The sequence below is a fragment of the Dryas octopetala genome, chromosome 4, assembly GCF_963921425.1.
Source record: "Dryas octopetala chromosome 4, drDryOcto1.1, whole genome shotgun sequence".
Lineage (NCBI taxonomy): Eukaryota > Viridiplantae > Streptophyta > Magnoliopsida > Rosales > Rosaceae > Dryas > Dryas octopetala.
Genome location: NC_141369.1, coordinates 18,683,294 through 18,710,086, shown reverse-complemented (window position 1 = coordinate 18,710,086; position 26,793 = coordinate 18,683,294). Strand labels below are relative to the sequence as shown.

Sequence of the window (26,793 nt, the reverse complement as noted above, 5' to 3'; positions counted from 1 at the left end):
ATCATCAATCAAATCCTCTCTAAGAATTTGTAATGACTTACAAAGGTACACATATTCATGTTACCTCTTAACCTTATATTCATAATCACCACCAACATTGAAGTGAAGACTACTAAAATTATAACCTTTTATATTAATATTCACCACCAACTTAACCCAAAGTGCATATTAAGTGGATGAGACTTCATAACTATGAGTACTTGGTAAAATTTTTATACATTTACTTAGACACACATTCATGTAAGATCCATAGTTATGCATGATTCAAACTATTCATGCCTTGCATGCGCCACTATCTCCACAACATTTTTATTTTTTTTTAATAATAAAGAGGTCAAAGAAATAGAGTAATATTATATTGGATAAGAGATCAATTCGAATGTGTGTATACATTTATTATCTCTATTTTTTTTGTTTACAATAATGCTAGTTGTCCCACATTTTTTTTCCACATTTGTATCCTACCTGATGTGTCATTACTTTACTGAAAGAGTGTTTCCTTTTTCTTTTTTAAGTTTTATTTTTTAATTTTTAGTGTCCAATATATGAATGTCATGTAAGATTATATGAAATTGTGGTATAAAAATGTGGTAAGTGTAGCATTACTGTTTTTTTTATTAAGTGACATATTATATGATAAGTGAGATAGATAAGTAGTTCAGGTAATCCTTTCCGAAAATTCCAACAGCCGATTATCTTTACAATGATAATAGTAGACACTATTTTAGTAGTTAGAGAGAGAGATATTCAATCCAGGGTAAGGCAACGGGAGGATAGAGAGTGAACCTAAGGTGAGGTGTACGACTGGTATTTCAAGATGTATATACACGTGATAGATAAATTTTTTTTCTAAGAAATATAAAAAGTTAAAGTTAAAATACATAGGCTTTTTTACCCAAATAGCACCTGAACTACATGGGGTGTGCGCAAATACCACCCAAACTTTTTTTCTTGCCAATTTACCACCTGAAATTATTAATATGTGCTAATTTACCACCTAACATCCATTTTTCTGTTAAATCATCAAAAAATTTCCCAAACTTCCCATTTTGCCCTTGAATACAATAAAGAAATATTATTATTTTAAAAACTTTTTTTAAAATATAATTAGAAAAAAAATTTAAAACTAAAAAAATAGAAAATGGAAATACCCTTTTTTTTTAGGGGGTTTAATTAGATTTTTTTTTAATATTTAAAATGCTTTTTTTATATAAATGACGAAAATACCCTTGAAATAAACAGAAAATTTAACTAAAATGACGGTAGGTGGTAAATTGGCCAATATGTGAAAGTTCAGGTGGTAAATTGGCAAAAAAAAAATTTGGGTGGTATTTGAGCACACCCTTTATAGTTCAGGTGGTATTTGAGTAAAAAAGCCAAATACATAATCTAAGTAGAAAAGTGGCTCCATATAAAAAAAAAAAAAAAAAAAAAAACCATTAGGCCCACTAATAAGACAAGGCGATTAAAAGTTGGTATTTTTAGGCCCAAAGATTTTGCTTCTTCCTAAATCCTAAGCATCAAGAGGCACAGGTGGCATTCCGTTTCTTCAACCAAGTGACCAATAATACAAATATAAATACAATGCCTTTTTCTTGTTCCTCTTCTTTCCCTCTACAATAAACTGTCTCTGAGACTCTCTCCCTCTCTCTCTGATCTTTGTCTCTGCGCAAAAACCCTAAAAAATTGCAATAAAAATAAAAACAACGGAAGCTTGTAGAGGGAAATAGGTTCAATGGCGAAGAAGCTGGCCACGAGAAGAGAGCTGTTGGACCGCTGGAGAGGCATTGAGGAAGAAGCAGACGAAGACGATGATTGCATTGACCCCTCTAAACGACACCGTCTCCACCAGAACAAAGAGCAATGGTATTCTCTCTCTCTATCTCTCTATCACAGTCTCACTTCATTTTTATTTGACTTCCAGAAGCTTAATTTTTGTTTTTTAAAGCGAACAAAGTACTTGGAAATGCTAAACAACTAAAATGAACATGATCATTCATTTTACTTGGGTTAGATCACAAAAGTAAATAGCAGAACTGAATTTAATGGCAGCAATGCCGAATTTGATTGGTAGCTTAAGAAATGGAAGGGTGTGAAAGATGGAAAATGTGATGAATTGTAAGTGGAGAGAAGAAAAGGAAGAAAAGAGAGAATTCTTGTTTATTATGTTACACTAGGCCTGCATGCATTGGCATTGTAACATTGTTGTTTTGTTATATGTATGATATATTTATGTATGATGATTAGTTGACTGTGGTCTCTATGTATTTGTTTATTTTTAACTTTTAGCATCCAATGTTTGCATTGTGTGTCAGGTTTGCGGATGCATTTAATTTATTGATTTGTTTGCCGAAAGAAAATCATATTTGGTGTGGATCCTGGGATTTAATGGGGCCTCTTCTGGAGACGTTTTACAACTACTTCAAAGATGAGAATTGTGATTCCCCACTTCGACAACTATGGAGGAGAATCTCTGAGGAAATGCGGCATTGCATCCAGTGCATTTCCCAACACTATCAAGCCCAAGAGATGTATAGCATGGAGTATGAATCCGGTTCTATTGGCCCTCTTCTGGACGTTTTGAGAAGTCTTGATGAGGAAAGGGTGACACAGCACTTGAGAGAGATAAATACTAAATTAGCTCGAAAAGAATATGATCCTGCCCATGATAATTCTGAAGTAGTTAGTGTCATGTATGAGGTATATAGATGTTCTCTTTTAATATTCTTTTATGTACTTATTTTTTCTTAATAAAATTATCATTGTATTCATTAAAAAATGTTATTCATACCCTTTTTTTTACATTTTCAATATATTGTATAATGCTTACCAAAAGGTGTTAATGAAATAATTGGATGCCAACAGTGTAATTGTATGTCACAAGAGTCATGTCTGGGAGGAATGTCCCTGAATTCTGTATCTGGTTCGATGACACAAATGTACAATAATGGGATTATATCATTGAAATCCTTTGATCTCATCACAGGCTAGTCTAAATAGGCTTTTGGAAAATGGACACTTGTTGTTAATCCGTCCCACCTCCCCCTCTCTTTAGTTTGCTACTTTGAGTAGAAACCCTTTGAGGAATGACCTCCGCTTCCTGTTTCTTCTTCATTCTTTTTTCTTCTGTTGATGATTCAATGAATTTTGAGCAATGCTAAAATTTTCTTCCTTTGATTTAGTATAAATTTTATTTTTAATTTTTCCTGTTTGTGCTTTTATTATTTATTTTTAATACTCCTTCTGGGAAACCTGTGTGATTGAAAAACATTACATAGACATGTGAAAGCCTATTTTTGTTAGGAGAGGATTAAGAAGGACAGGAAGACTCTTATCAGTTTATACTGTTTTTTTGAAGTTTACATGTGTACTTAATTGAATTAGTATTTCCTATATTTTCATTAAAAATTTCCATGTTATTAAGCAAATTTCCATCATTTTTGTTAAATTTTACTAATATTTCCATTGATATCAACATATCTGTCGATATTTCCATGAATTGGGACAATCAGTATTTCTATTGACATCGACATTTTCATTCTTATATGTCTGCATCTAACCATATATTATATTTCCTTTTATATTTTCTGATTAGAATCGACTTTGACTCATTCGTTCAATTGGTTTACAGGTTCTAATGTTCCCTGCTCTGTTGGATGATGAGTCCTTATTCACTGAATTTGAAAAATTTATTGAAGCTGTTGATAATATGCATGAACTGGCTTTGGCTGGACAACAACAGTTTCCGGTATTTTGTTGGTAGATTTGTTTCAATGTGTGCTTAATTGGCCTCAGTATTTCTTTTCGCCTTAAATAGTGAAGCTGTTTTCTGTCAGGGTGTTTATGCATTATTTTTCTTCAAAAGAAGAGTGCGCTCTGTTGGTCATCGTTTGGCTGGTTCTATGGGAAAATTGAGGTACTGTTTCTGGATATTATGTTGGGGTCTGTTGGCTTGATCTTGAGTTTAATACTTGTGATCAGATAATTATGCTAATAATCTGGCATTGTTTTTGGGTTTTTATTAGACCTCCCCCAATCCCTTCCCAATCACACATTTTGGCTTGACACTGTTATTGTTATTGGCTACTAAAAATCTACTTTAAAAAGATTATTAGGGCTTTGCGTGTGAACTGTTGCCTTTTTGCTCTAGGGAAAAATTTACCAATGCCCTGTGAACTTTAGGCTGTGTTATACTTTGCACCCCAGAAAAGTTACAATGCAGGGAGAGTGTCAAAGATACCCTAAAATGGGTCATGTTTGCACCATGTGACCAAAATTAACAGAAAATCTGATGGTAGGCCCTAAATTGTAACTTTTTCCAAAATTTAAGGGGTGTACAAACCATTTTTTTTTCTAGGGGGAAAAGTGCAACACAGCCTATAGTTCAGGGGGTACAATGCTATATTTTTCCCTTTGCTTTATCAATATGTGCGTTTTGGAATGCTTTCTGTTTCATCTCTTATTGTAATTCTGTTTGTGCATTTTATTTTCATTTTTTATTCTCTTTGTGCATAGGAGAGCGACAGACTTGGAACCCTTGCAGCCTTTACTTAAAAAATTCATTGGCTTCTTGGAGACAGAAGTGTTACCATCAACTTTGAAAACTTCAAGGCCCAGAGTGCAGCTGGAACGTATGTCCATATGGCTTGGAATCAAATCACTGTAGGAACTTCTTGTTAAAATTATTCATTATGAACAAGTATTTTTCTGATTCAGTTTTGTTGCTAATGCTGCATTTGTGTGTTTTATGAAGGCTTGGGTTTTTAGAACCTCCAGCTTTTGAAGAAGGGATATTAGAACGCTATCCTATTTTTCTTGATATTGTACTCAACCATATTAGTGGTGATTCATCAGAATTCTCGCATGCAGTTACTTGCTTGAGAATACTCTTTGAAATGCTTGGTATGCACCTCTTCTTATTTTCCCATTATATGTTGATATTCTGTTACAGACTGCTCAGATGTTTTCTTTATCATTGTGGCTTGGCTTAAGGTTGTAAGCTTTGGTTGAGATCTACATTGTCTCCAAGCGTGATGCGCAATACTCTATTGGGTCAATGTTTTCATACTCGAAATGAGAAAAGCCATAAGGACATTTTTGATCTTTTTCAGCCTTTTCTGCAGGCATGTCTGCGGTACATTCTGCAATTTTCATTTATAGTATTTTCTTACATCTTTTCTATATTGTACATACTAGTAGTGGCCTTTCTGACTTTACTGATACATAGAAGTCCAATTTATGCAGTCTCTTGAAGCTTTGCAAGATGGGGAACATGAAAAGCAACGTAGGCATTTTCTCTATTTTCTCCTCTTTCAGGTGCCTGTGAGCAGTAACTTCAGTGCCTTAACGAGACAAAAAGCTTGTCAGGTTCTTATTTTTTTCCTCTAGATTGTCATATGGTATCTTGTGTGTAGCTATATTACGTATCATGTCATTATTACAATAAGACATTTCCATTTTCTGGTATCCCTGCTTTATTTATTGCAAATTTGTATTTTCAGATAGCCCTTCTCATTGTACGTCGAGGTTACACGATGAACCCGCCTTGCCCTCCTTTTGAATGTGCACATATGTGGTATGTGATTTATGTATGCTTGATTTGATATATGTGTGGAGGCCCTTTTTTTTAGCATGAACTAGGTGATCTGGTGACAAAACAAGTGACAGAAAGTTGATTATGCTCCTACTTTTCTGTTTGTAATATGTATTTCTCATCTTTAGTTTTTTCCGAAATATTATTGCAAATTATAGGAGGGAATAGGGGAGACTTCAACATTAAAATAATTTTTCCTGGGGTTGAGCGTTGCTAGCAAATATAGTTTCTATCGCCATGTTAACTATAAAATATTGATACAGGCAAATCTCTACTAATGCTCTTCTTAAACTGATTTTATATGTTTTATAGCATGAATATTCTTTCTAAGGGCTTATGAAGTGAATTTATAATAGCATTTAGCAATGTATGCATATAGGTTGGTTCAATCACTTTGCTGTTGCGTGCTTAATCTGTTTGTATTTGACAGGGGCCCTTCTCTTGTGTCATCCCTGAAGGATTCTTCGCTTCACAGTTCACTAAGACAACCTGCCTTTGATCTCATACAAACTATCATGGTGTCTGATGCTGCTGCATTAATAAGCTCTGTGCTGAATACCCACCCTCCCCCGGGTTCTGAAAGAAGCATGTCTTATGAGTTGAATGATGGAGATGATGATGGGCTTCCATTTGCTGTGGATGCTGAAGAGAAGGATAATAGTTCTTGGAGTGAATTTAGTATACAGAGTAAAATTACATGTAGGGAATTTAGAGAGTGGATGTGCATTCCGATGTTATGGATTGATGTCCTGGTTGACATCAATCCGCCAGTCCTTCCTATATCATTTTCCAAGGCCGTTTTCTGGACTCGATCCCGTTTTTCTATGGTAGAACCTGAGACTGGTGCAGAAATGGCTTGTCCAGTCAGAACTTGGATTTCGTCTTCTACTACAGAAATATCTGCAACCTTTGGGTGGAAGGTTCCTACTGGTTCTGACGATGGTGGAGATGGGAAGGAGTCAAAGAACTCAATAAAAGTCTCAACAATGCCTCTTCCTTTAATACGAGCATTCAGCAGGTTTTGGTCATTTCATTGATTCTTCTTAACTTTATTAATTTATTTATATTTCTTTGTTGATTTCTGTGCTATAACTTCTATTTTCTGTAGAGCCTTCTAATAATAACATGGGTGGTGTGCTACAGGTTGACAGCACATTTTGTGGTTCAAGTGGGGCAGGGGGAACTTCGTAAGCAGTGGACTTGGGAACCAAGGATGAGTGAAAGCTTGATCCTTTCACTTCTAGATCCTAATGATGTAATTATTTCATTCGAAATAATATTTATACCTCAATTCCAAGAAAAAAACAAACTGAATATATATACATTAGATGTCATTTCATTTTAACTCATAAAATTATCATTTAATAATTGCTTAAGTTTGCAATTTACATATTGGGTCTTTTTATGTTTTGCTAATAACATTAATTTATATGTGATGCAGGATGTGAGGCAATTTGGAAAGTGTATGTTGGAACAGGTTTCCAATACACGGGGTCTTGCTTGTGGTTTGAAGTTCCTATGTTCTTATGGACCTTCGTTGTCTGCTATCTTTTTGGGCTTGAGACATGCTGTGAAACTGGTAATTCTTATTTTTTGAAAAGAAAACTGGTAATACTTATGTATCTGTCTGTTTAGCATATAACTAAGGTCATGTGTTAAATTTTAAATTAACTAGTCATAGGTTTTACGGAATAATTATCCTTATTGTGATGTTCTTTGCCTATGTTCTTATGATACAATCTTGTTTCATTTTTCCAGGTCCAACTGGATACTGTTTTATTAAAGTTTCATACTCTACATCATTTTTTCTTTGTTCTTCGCAAATTACTTAATGAAGGGGATTCATCTGCTGTGGATTTTATGGAAAATTTATCTGACCACTCAAATATGATGAAATTATCTTCCCAAGGTGGATTTCTTAGGCAGCCAGTCTTTGATTCATTGGCTGTTAATGTTGATGGGAATTCGTCTAATGTTGACTCAAATTTACTGGAAAGATTCTGTTACTTGCTATCAGAAACTGTATGGCCTTCTATCTGCAGGTGCTTATTAGAAGGAAAAGAATTTATTGATTACAGTATTTGTCAGGTAGTGTTTCTAATTGTAAACGATAAGTCTATTTTTCTTATTCATATAGTGAACACAACTTTTTTGTTTTGTATGTATGGGTACTAGTAGCATTTTTCCCCTTTGGGTGGGTGGTGGGGTAACTTATTAGATGAAGTAAAGTAATTGTACACTCTCCCTCAATCTATATCTCTCTGTCTCTGTGTGCGTGCGTGCGTGCTTGTACACACTCACTTTAGTTGTTTGATTTATCCTGAGTATTGATTCTAAGTGCAGTTTTAGTTTTAAGTGCTATAGGGTTGAACAATCCGTAAGGAAATAAAAGAAGAAAATTGGACCTCAGCTTCTGTGATGCATTATGGCTATGTTTTATTAAGCAGGAATTCTTAATCCTTTTTATTATATTTTGTTTCAGATGACTTGTGTGATGGAAATCCTGCAAGTATACAGGGTGGATGTAATATAGTATATGGATAAAAGGTTGTCGTACCCACGAGGATTATTAATTTAATTCAAAAACTTAAATTCCTTATTTAGATCTAATAAAAATAAACACAACTTAAAAATTAAAAAATGACTTTGAGAAGGGTATTGTGATGATTTATGATGAGAACAAATGAAAACGCAACAATTAAAAACAAGGATCAAGAACAATAAGTAAACTAATGAAAATAAAATATTATGGTTTAACAATCAATTGGAAGAACTAGGGATTCAGAATCAACCACAAGCAATCCAGTTTAGGTTTTAATACATTCAACAAATTCTTTTGATTCTTTAGATGATAATTCTCGTATCTAAGTTCCTCTCAGATACTTAGACCATAGTTTTCCTTAAGTGCATGATTCTTTCCTTCTCAGGCAAAGGTCGTATACCCTAACATGCAATTTATCCTTCTCAGGCACAAATTTAACAAATAGGATTCATTACGGTCTAGAAAACAAGAGAACCAAGCAAATCATTATTCTCTCTCGAGCAACAATGTAATTTACCACACTCAACCACAAGAAGCTAATTCAAATTATATTGCCTCTCAGCCTCAAATTCAACTTCAAATTTACTAGATGCAAAGCCCTAAGGTGCGCAGTCAAAGAACTTAACAAATAGCAACAATTAAAACAGTGATTAAGCATTCATCTAAAAGAAACTAAAAATCCATTAAATAAATATTAAAAACCATAAACATTCATGCTAGGGCATCATCCTATCCCTAGAAAAAGAGTTTAGTTGCTCATGTTTAAAGAAAACATAATTAAAAATCTAGAAAACATTAAAAACTTATGAACTATGACGATGGATGAGAGAAAACAATGATGGCAGCCACTTCTTGTCTCTCCTTCTTCCCAAAAAGAACCCCTAAGATGATGATCTCCTTCCTTTAAATAAGAAACAAATCCTTTTCTTCTTTGGTAAAGACTTTCCTTGTTGGACTTGGATTATTCTTATGATGAGTTGTCATTGATGGTTTGGCACCCAAAATCCCAACAAAAATAGGATTAGACCTTAAATAATAAACCTGGATTCCTCTAGATACTTCCCAAATACACATAACATCAATTGGGTTCCAAGAAAGAAATCTAAAAAGAATTACTTTGCATTTTCGCACAAAATTTTCTGCCTGAACTGCCTTCAGTCAAATAGCCATAACTTCTCCTAGAAAAATGCAAATCACGAACCGTAAAATTCCTCGGAAAGCTAACATCCGTATCTTTCCAACGGTATAGGGCACAACATCTGGTTTGCTCCGAGGAGGTGCAGTTTATTCCGCGAAGTTGACTGATCTGCCCAGTAATTTCTACTCTGAAAATATTCCATTTTGCTTTGTTTTCTCCTCTTTACTCTTCAAACCTATAAAAATATAAAACTAAATTAAAACGAACTAAAAACACCCTAAAACATAACAATAATCCAAGAACAAGAGTATGAAAATATATGAAATAATGGTCAGATCAAATACCCCCAAACTTGAACTTTGCTTGTCCTCAAGCAACAAAACAAAATAAAAACAGAAATTAAAAACACAAACACCCCAAGAATAAACCATAAAAAGTCCTAAACCTTCCAATAATTACCTCAGAGAACTAAAGTGCAGCATTAGAGTATCAAAGGTTCAAAAAGCATTAAAACAGGTCCATAAGAACTCTTAATCACGTGAACTTCATATCAATCATGCTCAAATGTAGTGTGAAATAGTCATGAGTTAATGCAGAACTTCAATATCCAAGTAAACATGTAAGAACTAGTTTTAACTCCAAAATCTCACCAAGACATACACTCACAATGAAGCACACAGATTTTCTGGCTAGTCATAACTTTTCACTCATGTTTATGTGAGAAGAATAATGTATATGGCAACAAATAGCTCACATAAATTAATTATAAAAGAAAGCTCTTTTTCTGAAAATAAAATGATCTCAATAAAAGATAGGAAATTGCTTCCATATGCTCCCTTCTTTACCTCATCTCCACAGATCAAATTCACATAATCTCTAAGATCAAAAGGTCTTTACTCATGGTTGTAATGGGGCTTGGGGGTAAGGGCAAAAGAAAGAAAGGATAAGGATATCACAAAGATTCTATGAAAATTAGTAGAGCAAATGATGATCACAAAGGAATTAGCAGAGAACACATGATCAGGGTAAGTTGGAAAATACTTCAAAACTGGAGGCTGCATAAGAATCCAAATTTTCCAAACCCAAAATCAACTCTAATGCCAACAATTCTTAGGTCCAGATAAGCATTTATGCTGAGGTGAAAACAAAAGAAGAATAATGGTATCTGAATATTGATCAATGCCATGTACTAAAGATTTCAAGACCTGATGGGGTCAAGGCTGTATCTGCAATTCAATTTTTTTTTTTTTTTTTTTTTTTTTTTTCATTTTCATTGCTTTTTTTTTTTTTTTTTTTTCTTCTTGTAGACACTCTAACCTTATTCTTCTCAACAAAACATACTAGTCTCAACCCATCATGTCGTCAATAATCAAACTTGCTCATTTTTTTCTTTAACAAAAGATAAGCAGCCAAATAGCTATAAAATTATCAATATGATTAATGCAACTGTCACAAAGATCAGATATTCAGAGTAATATAAGAGTTGTGCACTCAAATATGTCCAAGTCACAATTTCCATGACTTACTAACACCTTCCAGCCCCCGAGCTGCTACCTGCTGACTGAGAACCAATCTGAACCATTAATAATTATGCATTCCCTTACAGCAATTTTTCTCTACTAATCTCATAAAATAGGGTAAGGATATGTGTTTAAGTTCAGGGCTGAGGATGATGTGGTTTCATGAAGAAACGGCTTATTTAGGCACAAAGGGCTATCTAAAGGATAATATGTTAAGGACACAAGCTTGTTTGGTCATAGTGGTTAATCCTACATGCCTTAATCACTTCCTAAAAATCATGCAAATTAATTCAAAGTCTCAAGAGGTATTGAAGGAAGTTCTAGAGTTACAATTCAAGAATGAGATCATAAAAATACAAGAAAAAGAAAGATGATGAAACAATAAATATCACTCTCAAAGATAAGCAACTAGGCTCAATACTCACAGGGGTTATACCAGTCCAACTTAGTTCTCACATAGTTTTTCAGATATCAAAAGTTCCACACCAACCTAGGCTACGTACAATGAGAATTTAAGCATGATGAAAAACTACAAATTAAGATCTAGACCCAAATCAATGCTCAATGTTCCCTCTAGCTCTTGCAGATCAAGTTCCTATTCCCATCATTGGATTTGGAAGGCAACTAAACACACAAAAACAAATTTTTTTTTTTTTTTTTTTTTTCAAATAGAAATTAAAAGACACCCCCCCAAACTTGAATAGAACATTGTCCCCAATGTTAAAAGATTGAAAACAACATGCACGGAATCAGATAAATAAGGGATGAACAAATAGACACAATAAAGAAGAGAAAATGTATATGTGCAGATCAAGGAGATTAAGTTTAGAGCTCCCTGAGTATTAGAAGTCATGGTTGGCAGCAGTGCGCGAATACGAAGGTCAAGCTCTCATCTCATCCATCCCAAAACTTGGGTTGCCTCCCAAGAAGCGCTGAATTTAAAGTCGTCAGCCCGACTCAGCAACACTCACATAATTGAAGGGACACTAAGGTACACGACCTCAATGGCTTGGGTGTGTTCCTCTAGTGTGTTGACAGGCTCCAAATATGGTTTCAAACGATGGCCGTTCACTTTAAATACGGAGCCATCAGTCATGTTTTTGATTTCGACCGCTCCGTGAGGAAATGCTTGAACGACTAGAAAAGGCCCAGACCATCTTGAACGAAGTTTGCCCGGAAATAGTCGAAGTCGCGAGTTAAATAATAAGACTTTCTGATTTGGCTCAAAACGCTTCAGAATTAATGCTTTGTCATGAGCAATCTTGGTTTTCTCTTTATAAATCTTTGCATTCTCATAAGCTTCATTCCTCAATTCATCTAACTCATTCAATTGAAACTTCCTTGCTGTCCCAGCCTTGTTAATGTCGAAATTTAGTTTCTTGAGAGCCCAATATGCACGATGTTCCAACTCCACTGGAAGATGACAGGCTTTCCCAAAGACTAGCCTATAAGGAGACATGCCTAGGGGAGTCTTGAAAGCTGTCCTATAAGCCCAACATGCATCACTCACCTTCAAAGCCCAATCTTTGCAGTTTTGATTCACTGTTTTCTCTAGAATTTGCTTGATTTCCCTGTTTGACACTTCAACTTGTCCACTAGTCTGCGGATGGTAGGGAGTAGCGACCTTATGAGTGATGTTATACTTCTTCATGATAGCCTCGAAAGGCTTATTAATAAAGTGGGAACCTCCGTCACTAATGATAGCACGAGGTGTACCAAAACGGGTAAAGATGTGCTCTTTCAAGAAATTTAACACAACCTTGTGATCATTGGTCCTCGTCGCCAACGCCTCCACCCATTTAGAAACATAATCCACAGCAACAATAATGTAGAGATAACCATGAGATACTGGAAACGGCCCCATAAAGTCAATACCCCAAACATCGAACAATTCAACCTCTAAAATATTCTGTAAAGGCATCTGTGATCTGGAGGATAAATTGCCCGTTCGTTGGCACCTATCACATGTTATAACAAAAGTATATGCATCCTTGAATAGAGTAGGCCAATAAAATCCACTTTGCAATACCTTTAGAGCTGTCTTCTTTGCACCAAAATGACCTCCGCAAGCATATGAATGACAAAACGTCAAGATGCTTTGCACTTCACTTTGAGGAACACAGCGTCGGATGATTTGATCAGGGCAATGCTTGAAAAGATAAGGGTCATCCCAGAAGTAGTGTCGAACTTGAGAGAGGAAGCGCTTCCTTTGTTGCCTATCCCAATCAGCCGGTATAAATTTTTGAGCCAAGTAGTTAACTATGTCTGCATACCACGGAAGTTGTTCTATGGAGAAAAGCTGCTCATCGGGGAAATGATCATTGATAGGAATCTCGACCCCTTTTTCATGTATTAACCGGGACAGATGGTCTGCAACGACATTCTCAGCTCCCTTTTTATCTTTTATTTCAAGATCAAACTCTTGTAAAAGAAGGATCCACCTTATGAGACGTGGCTTAGCATCTTTTTTCGTCAATAAATATCTCAGGGCAGCATGATCAGAATAAATAATCACCTTGCAGCCAAGTAAATAGCTTCTAAACTTTTCCAATGCAAAAATCACCGCAAGCAATTCTTTCTCCGTTGTTGAATAATTTAATTGAGCATCATTAAGAGTCCTACTTGCGTAATATATAACATGAGGAAGCTTATTAACTCGCTGCCCCAGAACAGCCCCTATAGCATAATCTGAAGCATCGCACATAATTTCAAAGGGCATAGTCCAATCCGGAGCTCTTATGATAGGAGCTTGTGACAACTCAGCCTTAAGGGTGTTAAACGCCTTTAAGCACTCTTCATTGAATTTAAACACTGCGTCTTTGGCCAATAAATCACATAAAGGCTTGCTGATTTTTGAAAAATCCTTAATGAACCGTCGATAGAAGCCGGCATGCCCAAGAAACGATCGAATTTCTTTGACTGAAGCTGGAGGAGGAAGCTTAGAAATCAGCTCCACCTTGGCTTTATCGACTTCAATCCCTTGTGAAGAAATGATATGACCCAGAACAATCCCCTTTTTCACCATGAAGTGACACTTCTCCCAATTTAAAACCAAGTTGGTTTCTTGACACCGTTGAAGTACTAATGAAAGATGATGGAGACATTCATCAAAAGAGGACCCAAATACAGAGAAATCATCCATGAATACCTCAATAAATCTTTCAACCATGTCGGAGAAGATACTCATCATACATCTTTGGAAAGTTGCTGGAGCGTTGCATAAACCGAAAGGCATTCGTCTATATGCGAAAGTGCCAAATGGGCAGGTGAATGTCGTCTTTTCTTGATCTTCTGGAGCGATAGGAATCTGGTTATACCCTGAATAACCATCAAGGAAACAGTAGTGACTGTGGCCTGCAAGTCTCTCGAGCATCTGATCAATAAATGGCAAGGGAAAGTGATCTTTCCGAGTGGCACTATTCAGCTTCCTATAATCGATACAAACTCTCCACCCCGTCACTAGTCTTTGTGGGATGAGTTCATTATTTTCATTCTTAACCACTGTTATTCCAGATTTCTTCGGTACAACTTGCACAGGACTTACCCATTTGCTATCTGAAATAGGATAAATAACGCCCACATCTAGTAATTTGAGAACTTCAGCCCGTACCACTTCTTTCATATTGGGATTTAGACGCCTCTGAGCTTCCCTAGAAGGCTTAGAATCTTCCTCAAGATAAATTCGGTGCATACACATTGACGGACTAATCCCCTTAATGTCAGCAATAGTCCATCCCAAGGCTATCTTATGCTCCCTTAACACACGAACCAACTTTTCTTCTTCTGTTCGACTAAGGTCAGCAGCTATAATCACAGGAAGAGTCTCTAAATCACCCAAATATACATATTTTAAAGTCTCTGGAAGGGGTTTCAGTTCAAGTGTTGGAGGTTGGATGATGGAAGGAACGAGTTTGGCATGTGAAGATGGCAATACTTCAAACTTAGGATGGCTTGTAGGAGGGTAAGAGTTCACAGCTTGGAGTTCTTGGGCTGCTGCTAGTACTGAGACTTTGTCAAAGTTCATGCCATGTTGAGTTAGGCAAACTTCTAGAGGATCGGTGGAGCTTGATTCAATAAATGTATTCTCAATTATGCGATCCACAGCTTCCACATGAAAACAATCATAAAGATCCATGGGTTTCTTCAAAGCCTCAAAGACTTGAAATTTTACAGTAGTACCTTGCACAGTCATGGTTAGTAACCCTTCTTTAACATCAATTTTCGTACCTGCAGTGGCCATGAAGGGTCTACCAAGAATGAGAGGTAGCTCGCGGTCCGGAATTTCAACTTCTTCCATGTCCAAAACAATAAAATCAGCAGGGAGAATAAATTCATCAACTTTGACAAGTACGTCCTCAATGATGCCTCTTGGATATTTTACAGAACGATCCGCGAATTGTAGAGATATTGAAATAGGTTTCAGCTCACCCAAACCAAGGTGTTCATAAACGGAATAAGGCATTAAGTTCACACTTGCTCCCAGATCCAGTAATGCTCTGTCAAAATTCCTTGCTCCAATCGTACATGGTACTGTAAAGCTGCCAGGATCTTTGAGTTTCGGTGGCAATTTCCTTTGAAGCACAGCACTAACTTCCTCTGACAACATCACCTTTTCATGTTCATCAAATTTCCTTTTGTTGGTGCATAAATCTTTCAAAAACTTTGCATAAGAAGGAATTTGTTTGATAGCCTCTAGCAAAGGAATATTAATTTGCACCTTCTTGAATTGCTCTAGAATATCTCCCATGTTCTTCTCTTTTCTTGCTTGCTTTGCACGTTGAGGAAAAGGCAAAGAAGTTATTGGAGGGCTGGGCAAGGTATCTTGCTGCAATGGAGCAGTTTTAAAACCCTGTTGGTCTGCATTGGAACTAAAGGACACTTGCTGGTCTGATTTGGCAGCTTTAGCAAGGCTAGTTGTGTGCTTGTCATGCTCAGATTCGACCTTTCTTTCTTCCATCTCTCCATGATTTCCAACCTTGTTATCTATTATTTTTCCACTCCTCAAAGTTGTAATAGCTTGAACTTGCTCATTATTCCTTGGATTAGCTTCGGTTTGGCTAGGAAATTGTCCTTGTCCTCTCGCCAAACTACTCACAGCAGTAGCTATTTGACTTAATTGAACCTCGAGCTTTGACTGACTCTTCTCCAAAATTGATTGGCTTTGTTTCAGTGATGCTACCTCTTGTTTATAGCTTGACGTCTCCTTTACGAGCTGAGTTAACATCTCCTTGATAGAAGGGTCCTCTTGTTGCACTGGAGGAGCTTGATAGGATTGCTGATACGGCCTTGAAAAATTAGATGGTCCCAAGGTATTCTGTGAGTTACTCCAAGAAAAGTTAGGATGTTGTTTCCACCCCGGATTATAAGTGTTTGAATAAGGATCATTCCGCGGCCTTCCATTGAATGCATTAACCTCTTGCACATCTTCTAATGTAGGATTCGACGGACAATTTGCGGTGTCATGAGCTATGCTAGCACACAAAGTACATGGTTGTGCTGTGACCTTGGTCACTAATGGTGCGAGAAGCTTTGTTAGAGCTGCAACCTGTGCTTCCAAACCTGTCCTAGAATTAACTTCATACATGCCTCCTTTCTTTGTTACTGGTGGAGCCGTAACTTGAGAATCTGTCGTAGGAAGGTCCCAATGCTCAGAGTTCTCACAAATAGTCTCAAAAATATCGATCGCCTCATCTGCAGTTTTATCCATTAAGCTTCCACCCACTGTTGAATCGACCATACTCCTGCTCTGAGGTTTAAGCCCTCTATAAAAATACTGGACTTTCTGCCAAGTATCTATCCCATGATGAGGACATTGAAGATAAAAATCCTTGTAACGTTCCCAGCTTTCATGAAATTGTTCGCCATCCAGTTGACGGAAACTCATAATGTTATTCAACACAGCATTAGTTTTTCGAGCAGGAAAATATTTACTCAGAAATTTCTTGGATAACTCTGTCCAAGAGTTGATAGATGCCGCAGGAAGAGAGTCTAACCAATTCAATGCCTTATCTCTCAACGAGAATGGAAATAAACGGAGTCGAACTTGTTCCTCAGTTATCCCAGCATAGCTGAATGTGGAGCAAATATTGAAAAATGTCTTGAGATGGTTGTAAGGATTTTCTTCTTCTTTTCCATGGAAGATGGGCAAGGATTGAATGGTTTGTGGACGAATTTCGAAACGTTGCACGATCGGAGTTAAGACAATACATGAAGGAGCACTGTATTCTGCAGGGGCGGTGTAATCTCGAAGCTTCTTGGGTGGTTCTGGGAGTATTAGTTGATCCCCCATAGTTGGTCTTAAAATAGTCTGCTGCGCTTTCTGCCTTCGCTGATTACAGAGAGTGTGCTCAAGTTCGTGATCGATTGGAATAAGCGCTAGATTGAGCGATCGTCTCCCGTGCATACACTTTGTGCAAACTTGTACTTATTGACCCCCAAATTAAATGGGCAAACAGAGAATACCAACAAATACCCGAAAATACCCAATAAAATCCAAATACACTTTGTGCTATTTACCCCTGTTTCAAATAGATTGGCAGCAAATCCAAACTAATTAGAATCTCAAATTAAATATCAACTCACCAGAAGTCTGGAGCGGTTAATCGACGGGGCTCCGCTGTGGGCTGCTGTCAAAACAAAGATGTGATACCCATTTGCTTTGCTCGACGGGAAGAGAGGGATTCTAGTGGCTGGAAGTCTTGGGTAGCGTCGACTCGGACTCAAATCGGTAGTGCCAACTTAGCTGATGGGTCGAACTCAGATCCCCCAAAAACGTGATGAATCTTTGCTGTGATGCCAATGGGCTTTGCTGAGAAAATAGGAAAGGAACTTGCTGATAATGCCGAAGTCGAAGATGGTGGTTTCGGCGTCGAGCTTGATGTTGATGGAGCTTTGCTGATAAGAGAAGAGAGGAGAGAGATCGGATATCCTTTTGAGTTGAAAAAAATTTCCGCTTGCTGCAAGTGAACCAGCCTTTTTGATTTGAGAAGAGATATATGTATTGCTGGTAGGAATGGATGCTAGAAAGAGAAGAAGCCCATCTCTTAGAGTAGATAATGGGTCCTACACCAATTAGCTTTCCTTGTCTTCTCCTTTTTCAATTTCAACCCCACTTGCCAAAATCAATCACGTGCACACTTTTTTTTTTGGAAGGAAGAGATATTTCTTCTTCTTGCTGTATCTAGGAAATGGGCACAAACAAAAAAAATTCAGCTCCTTATCTAGAAAGGAAAGAAAAGTCAAAATAAATTTTTTTTTTTTTTTTTTAAACACTAAAAAAAAATTTTATTCCTAAACTAACTAAGAAACAAAAATAATTAGATGAAAATTAGAAATCCAAATTCTAAACTAAATTAAATAATCCCCGGCAACGGCGCCAAAAACTTGATGGAAATCCTGCAAGTATACAGGGTGGATGTAATATAGTATATGGATAAAAGGTTGTCGTACCCACGAGGATTATTAATTTAATTCAAAAACTTAAATTCCTTATTTAGATCTAATAAAAATAAACACAACTTAAAAATTAAAAAATGACTTTGAGAAGGGTATTGTGATGATTTATGATGAGAACAAATGAAAACGCAACAATTAAAAACAAGGATCAAGAACAATAAGTAAACTAATGAAAATAAAATATTATGGTTTAACAATCAATTGGAAGAACTAGGGATTCAGAATCAACCACAAGCAATCCAGTTTAGGTTTTAATACATTCAACAAATTCTTTTGATTCTTTAGATGATAATTCTCGTATCTAAGTTCCTCTCAGATACTTAGACCATAGTTTTCCTTAAGTGCATGATTCTTTCCTTCTCAGGCAAAGGTCGTATACCCTAACATGCAATTTATCCTTCTCAGGCACAAATTTAACAAATAGGATTCATTACGGTCTAGAAAACAAGAGAACCAAGCAAATCATTATTCTCTCTCGAGCAACAATGTAATTTACCACACTCAACCACAAGAAGCTAATTCAAATTATATTGCCTCTCAGCCTCAAATTCAACTTCAAATTTACTAGATGCAAAGCCCTAAGGTGCGCAGTCAAAGAACTTAACAAATAGCAACAATTAAAACAGTGATTAAGCATTCATCTAAAAGAAACTAAAAATCCATTAAATAAATATTAAAAACCATAAACATTCATGCTAGGGCATCATCCTATCCCTAGAAAAAGAGTTTAGTTGCTCATGTTTAAAGAAAACATAATTAAAAATCTAGAAAACATTAAAAACTTATGAACTATGACGATGGATGAGAGAAAACAATGATGGCAGCCACTTCTTGTCTCTCCTTCTTCCCCAAAAAGAACCCCTAAGATGATGATCTCCTTCCTTTAAATAAGAAACAAATCCTTTTCTTCTTTGGTAAAGACTTTCCTTGTTGGACTTGGATTATTCTTATGATGAGTTGTCATTGATGGTTTGGCACCCAAAATCCCAACAAAAATAGGATTAGACCTTAAATAATAAACCTGGATTCCTCTAGATACTTCCCAAATACACATAACATCAATTGGGTTCCAAGAAAGAAATCTAAAAAGAATTACTTTGCATTTTCGCACAAAATTTTCTGCCTGAACTGCCTTCAGTCAAATAGCCATAACTTCTCCTAGAAAAATGCAAATCACGAACCGTAAAATTCCTCGGAAAGCTAACATCCGTATCTTTCCAACGGTATAGGGCACAACATCTGGTTTGCTCCGAGGAGGTGCAGTTTATTCCGCGAAGTTGACTGATCTGCCCAGTAATTTCTACTCTGAAAATATTCCATTTTGCTTTGTTTTCTCCTCTTTACTCTTCAAACCTATAAAAATATAAAACTAAATTAAAACGAACTAAAAACACCCTAAAACATAACAATAATCCAAGAACAAGAGTATGAAAATATATGAAATAATGGTCAGATCACTTGTGTCCGCATACTCGAGATCATCCCTATTGTGTTTGAAAGACTATACTCCTTATGTTATAAACAGCCTGGGATTTCTGGGAAAGTGGAAAATACATATGACTTCTTGTGGCTTCATGATCTTATGGATTGGGGAAAGTCATCACTTAAAGTTGTAGTTATATACTGGAAACGAACAATTACCTCTTTGCTGAAATTGCTGAAAGGGTTGTGTAACAGTACTATTGCATCGACAATCAGCATCATTGAAAATCTCATTTCACGAGGTGAGTTTTTCATATTGAAACACACCGAGGCAAAACAAAAATATCACCATCTTGCAATGACTCCTTTTTTTTTTTTTTGTGTCCTTTTGTTGAAGCAATGACCGTTTTTCATTATTAAAAGTAACACGTTTTTATGTGTTATGCCTTCTAAATCTAGATTGTGTTTCCATGGATGAGTTGATGGAACAAGTGTCACGCCTTTCTGTTTCCTTATCAAAGGAAGGTTCTTCTAGTATGGGAAAGACCAACCTCCATTCAAATGCTTTGCTCCCTGAAGACTTATCTTTTGAGAAGAAGTATTCAGCTCCTGATGTGCAACCCTTGTCCATCGAGGATCCAGATGTTCAAATCCTGCGCTCACCAATTGTGGATAACAGAAAGCATAGGGATAATATGATTGTCCTTTCTGATGATGAAACTGAAGTAGTTTCACCCAGTGAGGTAGTTTTATCAGATACTAAGATGAGTCAGAGCTTGATGGGTGGCAAGATAGTGGCTTCTACTGTTGATCAAAGCACTTCATATACTGAATCTGTGAAGAAGGTTTCTGGTGCTGACACTTCCAAGAATTTGTTGAAGGCTTTCCAGAAAAGAGATGCTACGGCTGGTTCTGGCCTTGCTTCTCAGAAACAGGATTTTGATAGATCAAGAGGAAAACCGGCACCTGTTTCTTTTCCAAAATCAAAAGATCTAGACGATAGTAGGAAAGAAATATTCCCTGAATGCAATGAAAATGATCCTTTTAAATTCCAGGATAGAGTTAATTTGAATAACTCATCTGATGATGCTGTCAGTTCCAAAAAGTTGAATCAAGCTTGCAACAATATGGTCTTGAAAGCAGGTGACACTCTGTTGAAAGAGATAGTATGTGATGCTGAAGACAAGCAATTGGAGTCTGCTCTCAATTCGGTTAGACGTCAGCAGTCATTTGTGGCAAAGGCAAGCATTTCTGCTACTAAGCGACAACTTATTCAGCTTAAATCACCTGTTGCAAACAGGCCTGGCCATTTACATAGGCTGGAGGCTCGAGTGAAAAGGTTCAAGCCGCCAAGGCTTGATGAATGGTATAGACCTATCTTAGAATTAGATTACTTTGCACTGGTAGGGGTAGCATCTGCAAGTGAAAATGAGGTACATAAAGTTGCAAATTTAAAGGAGGTTCCTGTGCATTTCCAATCACCTGAACAGTATGTTGGAATTTTTTGTCCATTGGTTCTGGAGGAGTTTAAAGCACAGTTACATAGTTCGTTTCTAGAAATGTCTTCATGGGAAGAGATGTATTTTGGCAGTTTATCAGTGCTCTCAGTTGAAAGAATTGATGAATTTCATCTTGTTCGCTTTGCTCATGATGTCAATGATTCTACAGCATCAAGCAGCTTCTCAGAAAATGACCTTGTATTACTAACGAAAGAGCTCCCACAAAAATCTTCTCATGATGTTCATATGCTTGGAAAGGTATTCCTTCATATCTTGTCATGCAACTAATAAATAATATTTTATTTGTTGTGATGTATGTGGCTTTATTCCAAATTGATGTACTTAACTTTGCTTGTAAGTTGTCCAATTCTATATGAGATGTGATTTATAAGTTTCAATGGCAATCTGGATCCTGCTTAATCTGCTGATGAATTTGGATTTACTTAATCTTTAATTCTCCACTGACATTTATAAATTGATGCTTTTTACTAAATGAAGATTGAAATCTTCGTAAAAATAGTAAGAATGAAAAAGAATATTGAATTACTTTTAAATTTTAATATCACTTATGAGTGCGCAAAAGTGTTATAAAAAAGTGTTCTCCTATTGTTTTGACTGCAGATGCTTCTAAAGGTGCTAGCAAATTAAGTAGAGCTACATTTACGTCTATGCCATGGAATTTTGTGTTACATTTTCCGTGTAGAAGTTGACCCCCTTGAATGACTTCTGGCTCCATATTTATGCACTCATAATATATATAAATTGTTTTTTTATAAGAGTATTCATAAGATATATAAAATCATCACGTTGTTTCCCAAATTTCTTAGATGTTCTATTATGCTAAAATAATCTATATGTTTCTCAGGTGGAGAGGCGTGAGAGAGACAATAAAAGAAGGCTAAGTATACTACTCATCAGGTTCTATCTTCTGAATGGTTCTAAACGTTTACATCAAGCCAGAAGGAACCTCCTTGAACGTAGTAAATGGCATGCAAGCCGTGTTATGAATATTACACCTCAACTTCGAGAATTTCAGGCATTATCGTCAATAAAGGATATTCCCTTACTTCCAATTATTTTGAAGCCTATCAATGATACTTGTGATTCTAGTGAAAGCAAGGAAGTAGATCTGAGTAAACTGTCCCAACCTTTGCAGCGAATACTGAAGTCATCCTTTAATGAAAGTCAACTTCAGGCTATTAGTGTTGCTACTGGAACACCTAAGCTGAAGAAAGATTTTGAATTATCTCTTATTCAGGGTCCTCCAGGTTTGTGATTTATCTGGTCTAACTTTCAGCAGATCTAAAATATTATGTGATTATCATTTATTAATTGGGTTTAATTGCATCTATCATATATCTAGGTACTGGTAAGACAAGAACGATTGTGGCCATTGTCAGTGCTTTGCTTGCTTCCCCTGTACAGAAGACAGATTCTGGAAAAAAGTTTCTTAATGGCAATTCGAAACAAATTTCAGTTCCCAAGATCAACCAGGCTGCTGCCATTGCACGGGTGTGGCAGGATGCAGCGTTGGCTAGACAATTGAACGAGGATGTACAAAGAAATACCATATCTGTAGAAAGTTCCTTGAGAGGAAGGGTACTCATCTGTGCTCAATCTAATGCTGCTGTTGATGAATTAGTGTCAAGGATTTATAGCCAAGGGCTGTATGGCAGTGATGGAAAGATGTGTAAGCCATATCTTGTAAGGGTTGGAAATGTGAAAACAGTTCATCCAAATTCGCTTCCATTTTTTATTGATACACTTGTCGATCAGCGTTTGGCGGATGAGAGGATGAAATTGATTGATGCAAAGAATGATTCAAGTGTGGATTCTTCAGTTGCACTGCGCTCTAATCTAGAAAAGTTAGTCGATCATATAAGATTCTATGAAGCCAAGCGTGCTAACTTAAGTGATCAAAATTCTGACCTTAAAAAGCCTTCGGAAGATGATACTTGTAAGGGGGATGATGGGAAGGAAATGACAGATGCAGAAATAGCATTTAAGTTGAGGAAACTTTATGAGCAAAAGAAGCAAATTTATAAGGATCTTAGTACTGTTCAGCAGCTGGAGAAGAAAACTAATGAAGAAATCAAAGCACTTAGATATAAACTGCGAAAGTCTATACTAAGAGAAGCTGAAATAGTGGTAACTACATTAAGTGGCTGTGGGGGAGACCTTTATGGAGTGTGTTCTGAATCCATGTCAAGTCATAAGTTTGGCAGTCCATCTGAACATACTCTTTTTGATGCTGTTGTTATTGATGAAGCTGCTCAAGTAAAGTTTCTCTGTTAAGTTTTTTAATCTTATTAATACGGGTTATGGACTCTTTCTTTCCTGCCTTTTAAGCTTTGCTTCTTATGACAGGCTCTGGAACCTGCTACTCTGATTCCTCTTCAGCTTTTAAAGTCAAGTGGAACCAAATGTATCATGGTAAGGAGTGCTTACCTGGATTACATATGAATTATCTTTTGTTGTGTTAGGTAGTGCTGAAGTTTGAAATGAATATTGAAGGTTGGCGATCCAAAGCAGCTTCCTGCAACAGTTCTCTCAAATGTTGCTAGTAAATTTCTATATGAGTGCAGCATGTTTGAACGTTTACAAAGGGCTGGGCACCCAGTTATTATGCTGACCAAACAGGTAGAGTAAAATTGCAACCACCCCCCCCCCCCCCCCCCCCTTTTTCTCCCATTCTAATGTATGTATTATGATTGGCTTCTTGTCCATCCTACTTTTATTTTATTCCACTTTTATTAATAAAGATTGTGTTTCTTATCCAAATTCACATTATAATATAATCTTACATGATAAATAAATGTGTTAGGTGCCATATATAGGATTGTTTGGTTATTGGACTTTGGCTATATTGTATACTTGTTGTTGCTTGGTGGGTTTTAATATCGAGGGTATTAGGGAGTTTGTCTGATAATTGCATCAGATTTCAGAAAGCAACTGGCATCCCATATTAACATGGAATTTGCTTTGCACTTGTTGGTTTTAACTTGATTGTTGTAACCTTGTCAGAATGCTTTACGTCTATCGACATTCTTTTATTTCAAAGGGAGATAGTGATTTTAGTGAACCCTGAGGAATGGAGAACCTTTCTTATTCTTTCCAAATGAATTCTTACAATTCTTTTATTGCTTAGTTCTGGATATATGATCATGTGCATGAAAAACATGGAACATCAATATTTGTAATCAGTACTATCACTTTCAGTGGTTTTGATGTATGTACTTTTGACAACTGATTCTAGTCTTTCGTGAGGTATAGAAATTTCATTTGATTTCAAATTTCATCCCCTTTTGTCATCTTTGCAAATATGTGTAGCCTGATTAAACAATTAAATTCACATCTATCTTACGATTCTTACCCCAGAGAACAACCATTGCCTCTATCTAACAATTATTTTTTTAGTGCTGCTTAATTCGCTAGTTATAAATATGTTACTTATTTTTGAACCTTTTGCTTTTTACAAGGTGAGGTGGGGTATGTCTGTGTACTCTTTCTTGTTTAGAATTGGAAGATATTTTCTTACACATTTTTAATGTTGGCAGTATAGGATGCATCCAGAAATATGTCTGTTTCCTTCTTTGCACTTTTATGAGAAGAAGTTGCTGAATGGGGATCATATGTCTAGCAAATCAGCACCATTTCATGAGACTGGAGGTCTTGGACCTTATGTTTTTTATGATGTTATTGATGGCCGGGAGCTTCGTGGTAAGAATTCTAGTGCCATGTCCCTTTATAATGAGCATGAAGCTGATGCTGCAGTTGAATTACTTAGGTTTTTCAAAAAGAGGTAAAAAGTCTCCTTTTTCTTCAAAATTAAGTCATTGATTTCGTGGATTGCTTTAAATATTATACACTGGATATGTTGCCTAGGTACCCAGACTCCTTTTTCTTCAATATTAGTTTTTGATTTTTTGTTGATTGTTTTTATATTATATTGTGGATATGTTTCTTAGGTACCCTTCTGAATTTCTTGGTGGAAGAATTGGCATCATAACTCCATATAAGTGTCAACTCTCGCTATTGCGTTCTCGTTTTTCTAGTGCATTTGGATCTTCTATCATAAATGATATGGAACTTAATACTGTTGATGGTTTCCAAGGTCGGGAGGTTGATATACTGATACTTTCCACTGTTAGAGCAGCAGAGCCAAGCTCTGCTGAACCTGGAAGCAATTCCAGCAGTATTGGATTTGTTGCTGATGTAAGACGGATGAATGTTGCATTGACGAGGGCTAAACTCTCACTTTGGATTTTTGGTAATGCAAGGACTCTGCAAACAAACCAAAACTGGGCTGCTCTTGTAAAAGATGCGAAAAAGAGAAATTTGGTTATAACAGCTAAAATGCCATACAAGGACATGTTTAAAACAGCTTTTCAGAAAAATTCTGTTGCAGGAAATTCTGTTAATCATTCAATAGCGTCACAACGTGATCAAAAGATTGAAGACGCTAGTCAGCATGTGAAAAAAAATGATCGGAGAGCAATGGAAGCACTTGAAAGAAAACCTAAACACAAGGGTCATGCTGGTCAGAGTAAAAGAAGACTAGGTGAAAAAGATGTTTCAGCAACTAAAGAAGATATCAGAATTAATAAAGTAAGCGCCAGAGATGAACCTGGCTTACCAGTGGCGGAGGGCCTTTCACCTGTAGTCGTTCCAGATGGCCACAACAAAATATCCAAGGATGTCATGTCAGCAATGTCAGGGAAACATGTTACAGATGGTGAAAGTAAAGATAAAGAGAGCAGAAAAAAGAAAATTAACGTGGAGAATACTCATATTGGCAAGAGAAAAACTAAATTTGAAAATTTAGACAGAAATGCTGATAACTATGAACAAAGAACAGATGATGGTCTAAGACCTATGAAATCGCGAGAGTCGAAAAGAGCTAAGAGATCTTCCGAGGGTGTTAGAAGCCAGGCAAATGAAGTTTCAGCCCCCTCAAATCAAATTAAGGATGCAAATGATGGAGGTAGAGCTTCAAATCAAGTTGGCACTTCTCAAGATTTGATGGAAAAAAGGAAAAAACAGCGCGAAGCTGTTGATGCTATTCTTTGCTCATCTCTGATTCCTTCAAAGAATTCAAAGAAGTCTGAAACATCAATAAAACCTGTTCCTGCCAAAAGACCTATATCCGTTTCCTCAACTGCAATTGGTGGCATAAGACCACCCAAGACAAGAAAAGATTAGCTTGTCTGTTTTGATGCATTGTCTGTTTCTTGCATGGGAAAATTGGTGTGCAGAAAAGTGATCTATGAATACATATATTTTACCGGCGGTTGCATTATGTTTTCTGTTGCAGACTGCAATGGAGAATATACAACTGACTAGTTGCATACAGTTAAGGTACTTGGTTGCACCCCCTTTGCAGTTACAAGATCAGGAGATGGGTTTGGATGTGAATGAGCATCATTTGAATTTTTTAGTAATGCGTTCGTATACCATTGTAAATTAGTATTTTGATCGGTGCAAGCACAACGCTAGACTTAGATCATGTGTATATATCAGTTGATGTAAATACTTGTAATTCTGCTTTTGTTAATTTAAAATCTCCCATCCCATCAATCAACCTTCATTCTTAATGAAGGCAACGAAGGCAAGGTTCAAACTCA

General features: G+C 36.4%; 2 protein-coding genes and 1 long non-coding RNA gene across 8 annotated transcripts; 1 reads left to right on the top strand and 2 right to left on the bottom strand.

Moving 5' to 3' along the window:
- The first annotated feature begins 1,636 nt into the window (after positions 1–1,636).
- On the top strand, positions 1,637–26,793 carry LOC147287663 (P-loop containing nucleoside triphosphate hydrolases superfamily protein). 6 transcript variants are annotated; one of them, XM_086242183.1, is made up of 21 exons: positions 1,637–1,866; positions 2,316–2,700; positions 3,632–3,748; positions 3,837–3,916; positions 4,519–4,662; positions 4,754–4,902; positions 4,993–5,123; positions 5,245–5,367; positions 5,502–5,575; positions 6,024–6,611; positions 6,737–6,848; positions 7,035–7,172; positions 7,352–7,681; positions 19,702–19,972; positions 20,130–21,427; positions 22,035–22,437; positions 22,533–23,446; positions 23,537–23,602; positions 23,684–23,809; positions 24,727–24,971; positions 25,138–26,793. In XM_086242183.1, the coding sequence occupies exons 1-21, from the start codon at positions 1,736–1,738 to the stop codon at positions 26,369–26,371; spliced, it is 7,059 nt and encodes a 2,352-aa protein (XP_086098309.1). In that variant the 5' UTR covers positions 1,637–1,735; the 3' UTR covers positions 26,372–26,793. The 6 variants fall into 6 exon arrangements, with proteins under 6 accessions (XP_086098309.1, XP_086098308.1, XP_086098311.1 ...); XM_086242182.1 differs by having other exon boundaries at positions 4,516–4,662; XM_086242185.1 differs by having other exon boundaries at positions 4,516–4,662; positions 24,727–24,889; positions 25,138–25,316.
- LOC147287665 (uncharacterized) lies at positions 8,799–17,366 on the bottom strand. The gene is made up of 2 exons (XM_086242188.1): positions 9,252–17,366; positions 8,799–9,101 (listed from the first exon to the last, which is right to left on the bottom strand). The coding sequence occupies exon 1, from the start codon at positions 17,194–17,196 to the stop codon at positions 11,761–11,763; it is 5,436 nt and encodes a 1,811-aa protein (XP_086098314.1). The 5' UTR covers positions 17,197–17,366; the 3' UTR covers positions 8,799–9,101; positions 9,252–11,760.
- On the bottom strand, positions 8,799–17,793 carry LOC147287664 (uncharacterized). The gene is made up of 2 exons (XR_015122010.1): positions 17,376–17,793; positions 8,799–9,508 (listed from the first exon to the last, which is right to left on the bottom strand). It is a non-coding gene; the product is annotated as an uncharacterized LOC147287664 (long non-coding RNA).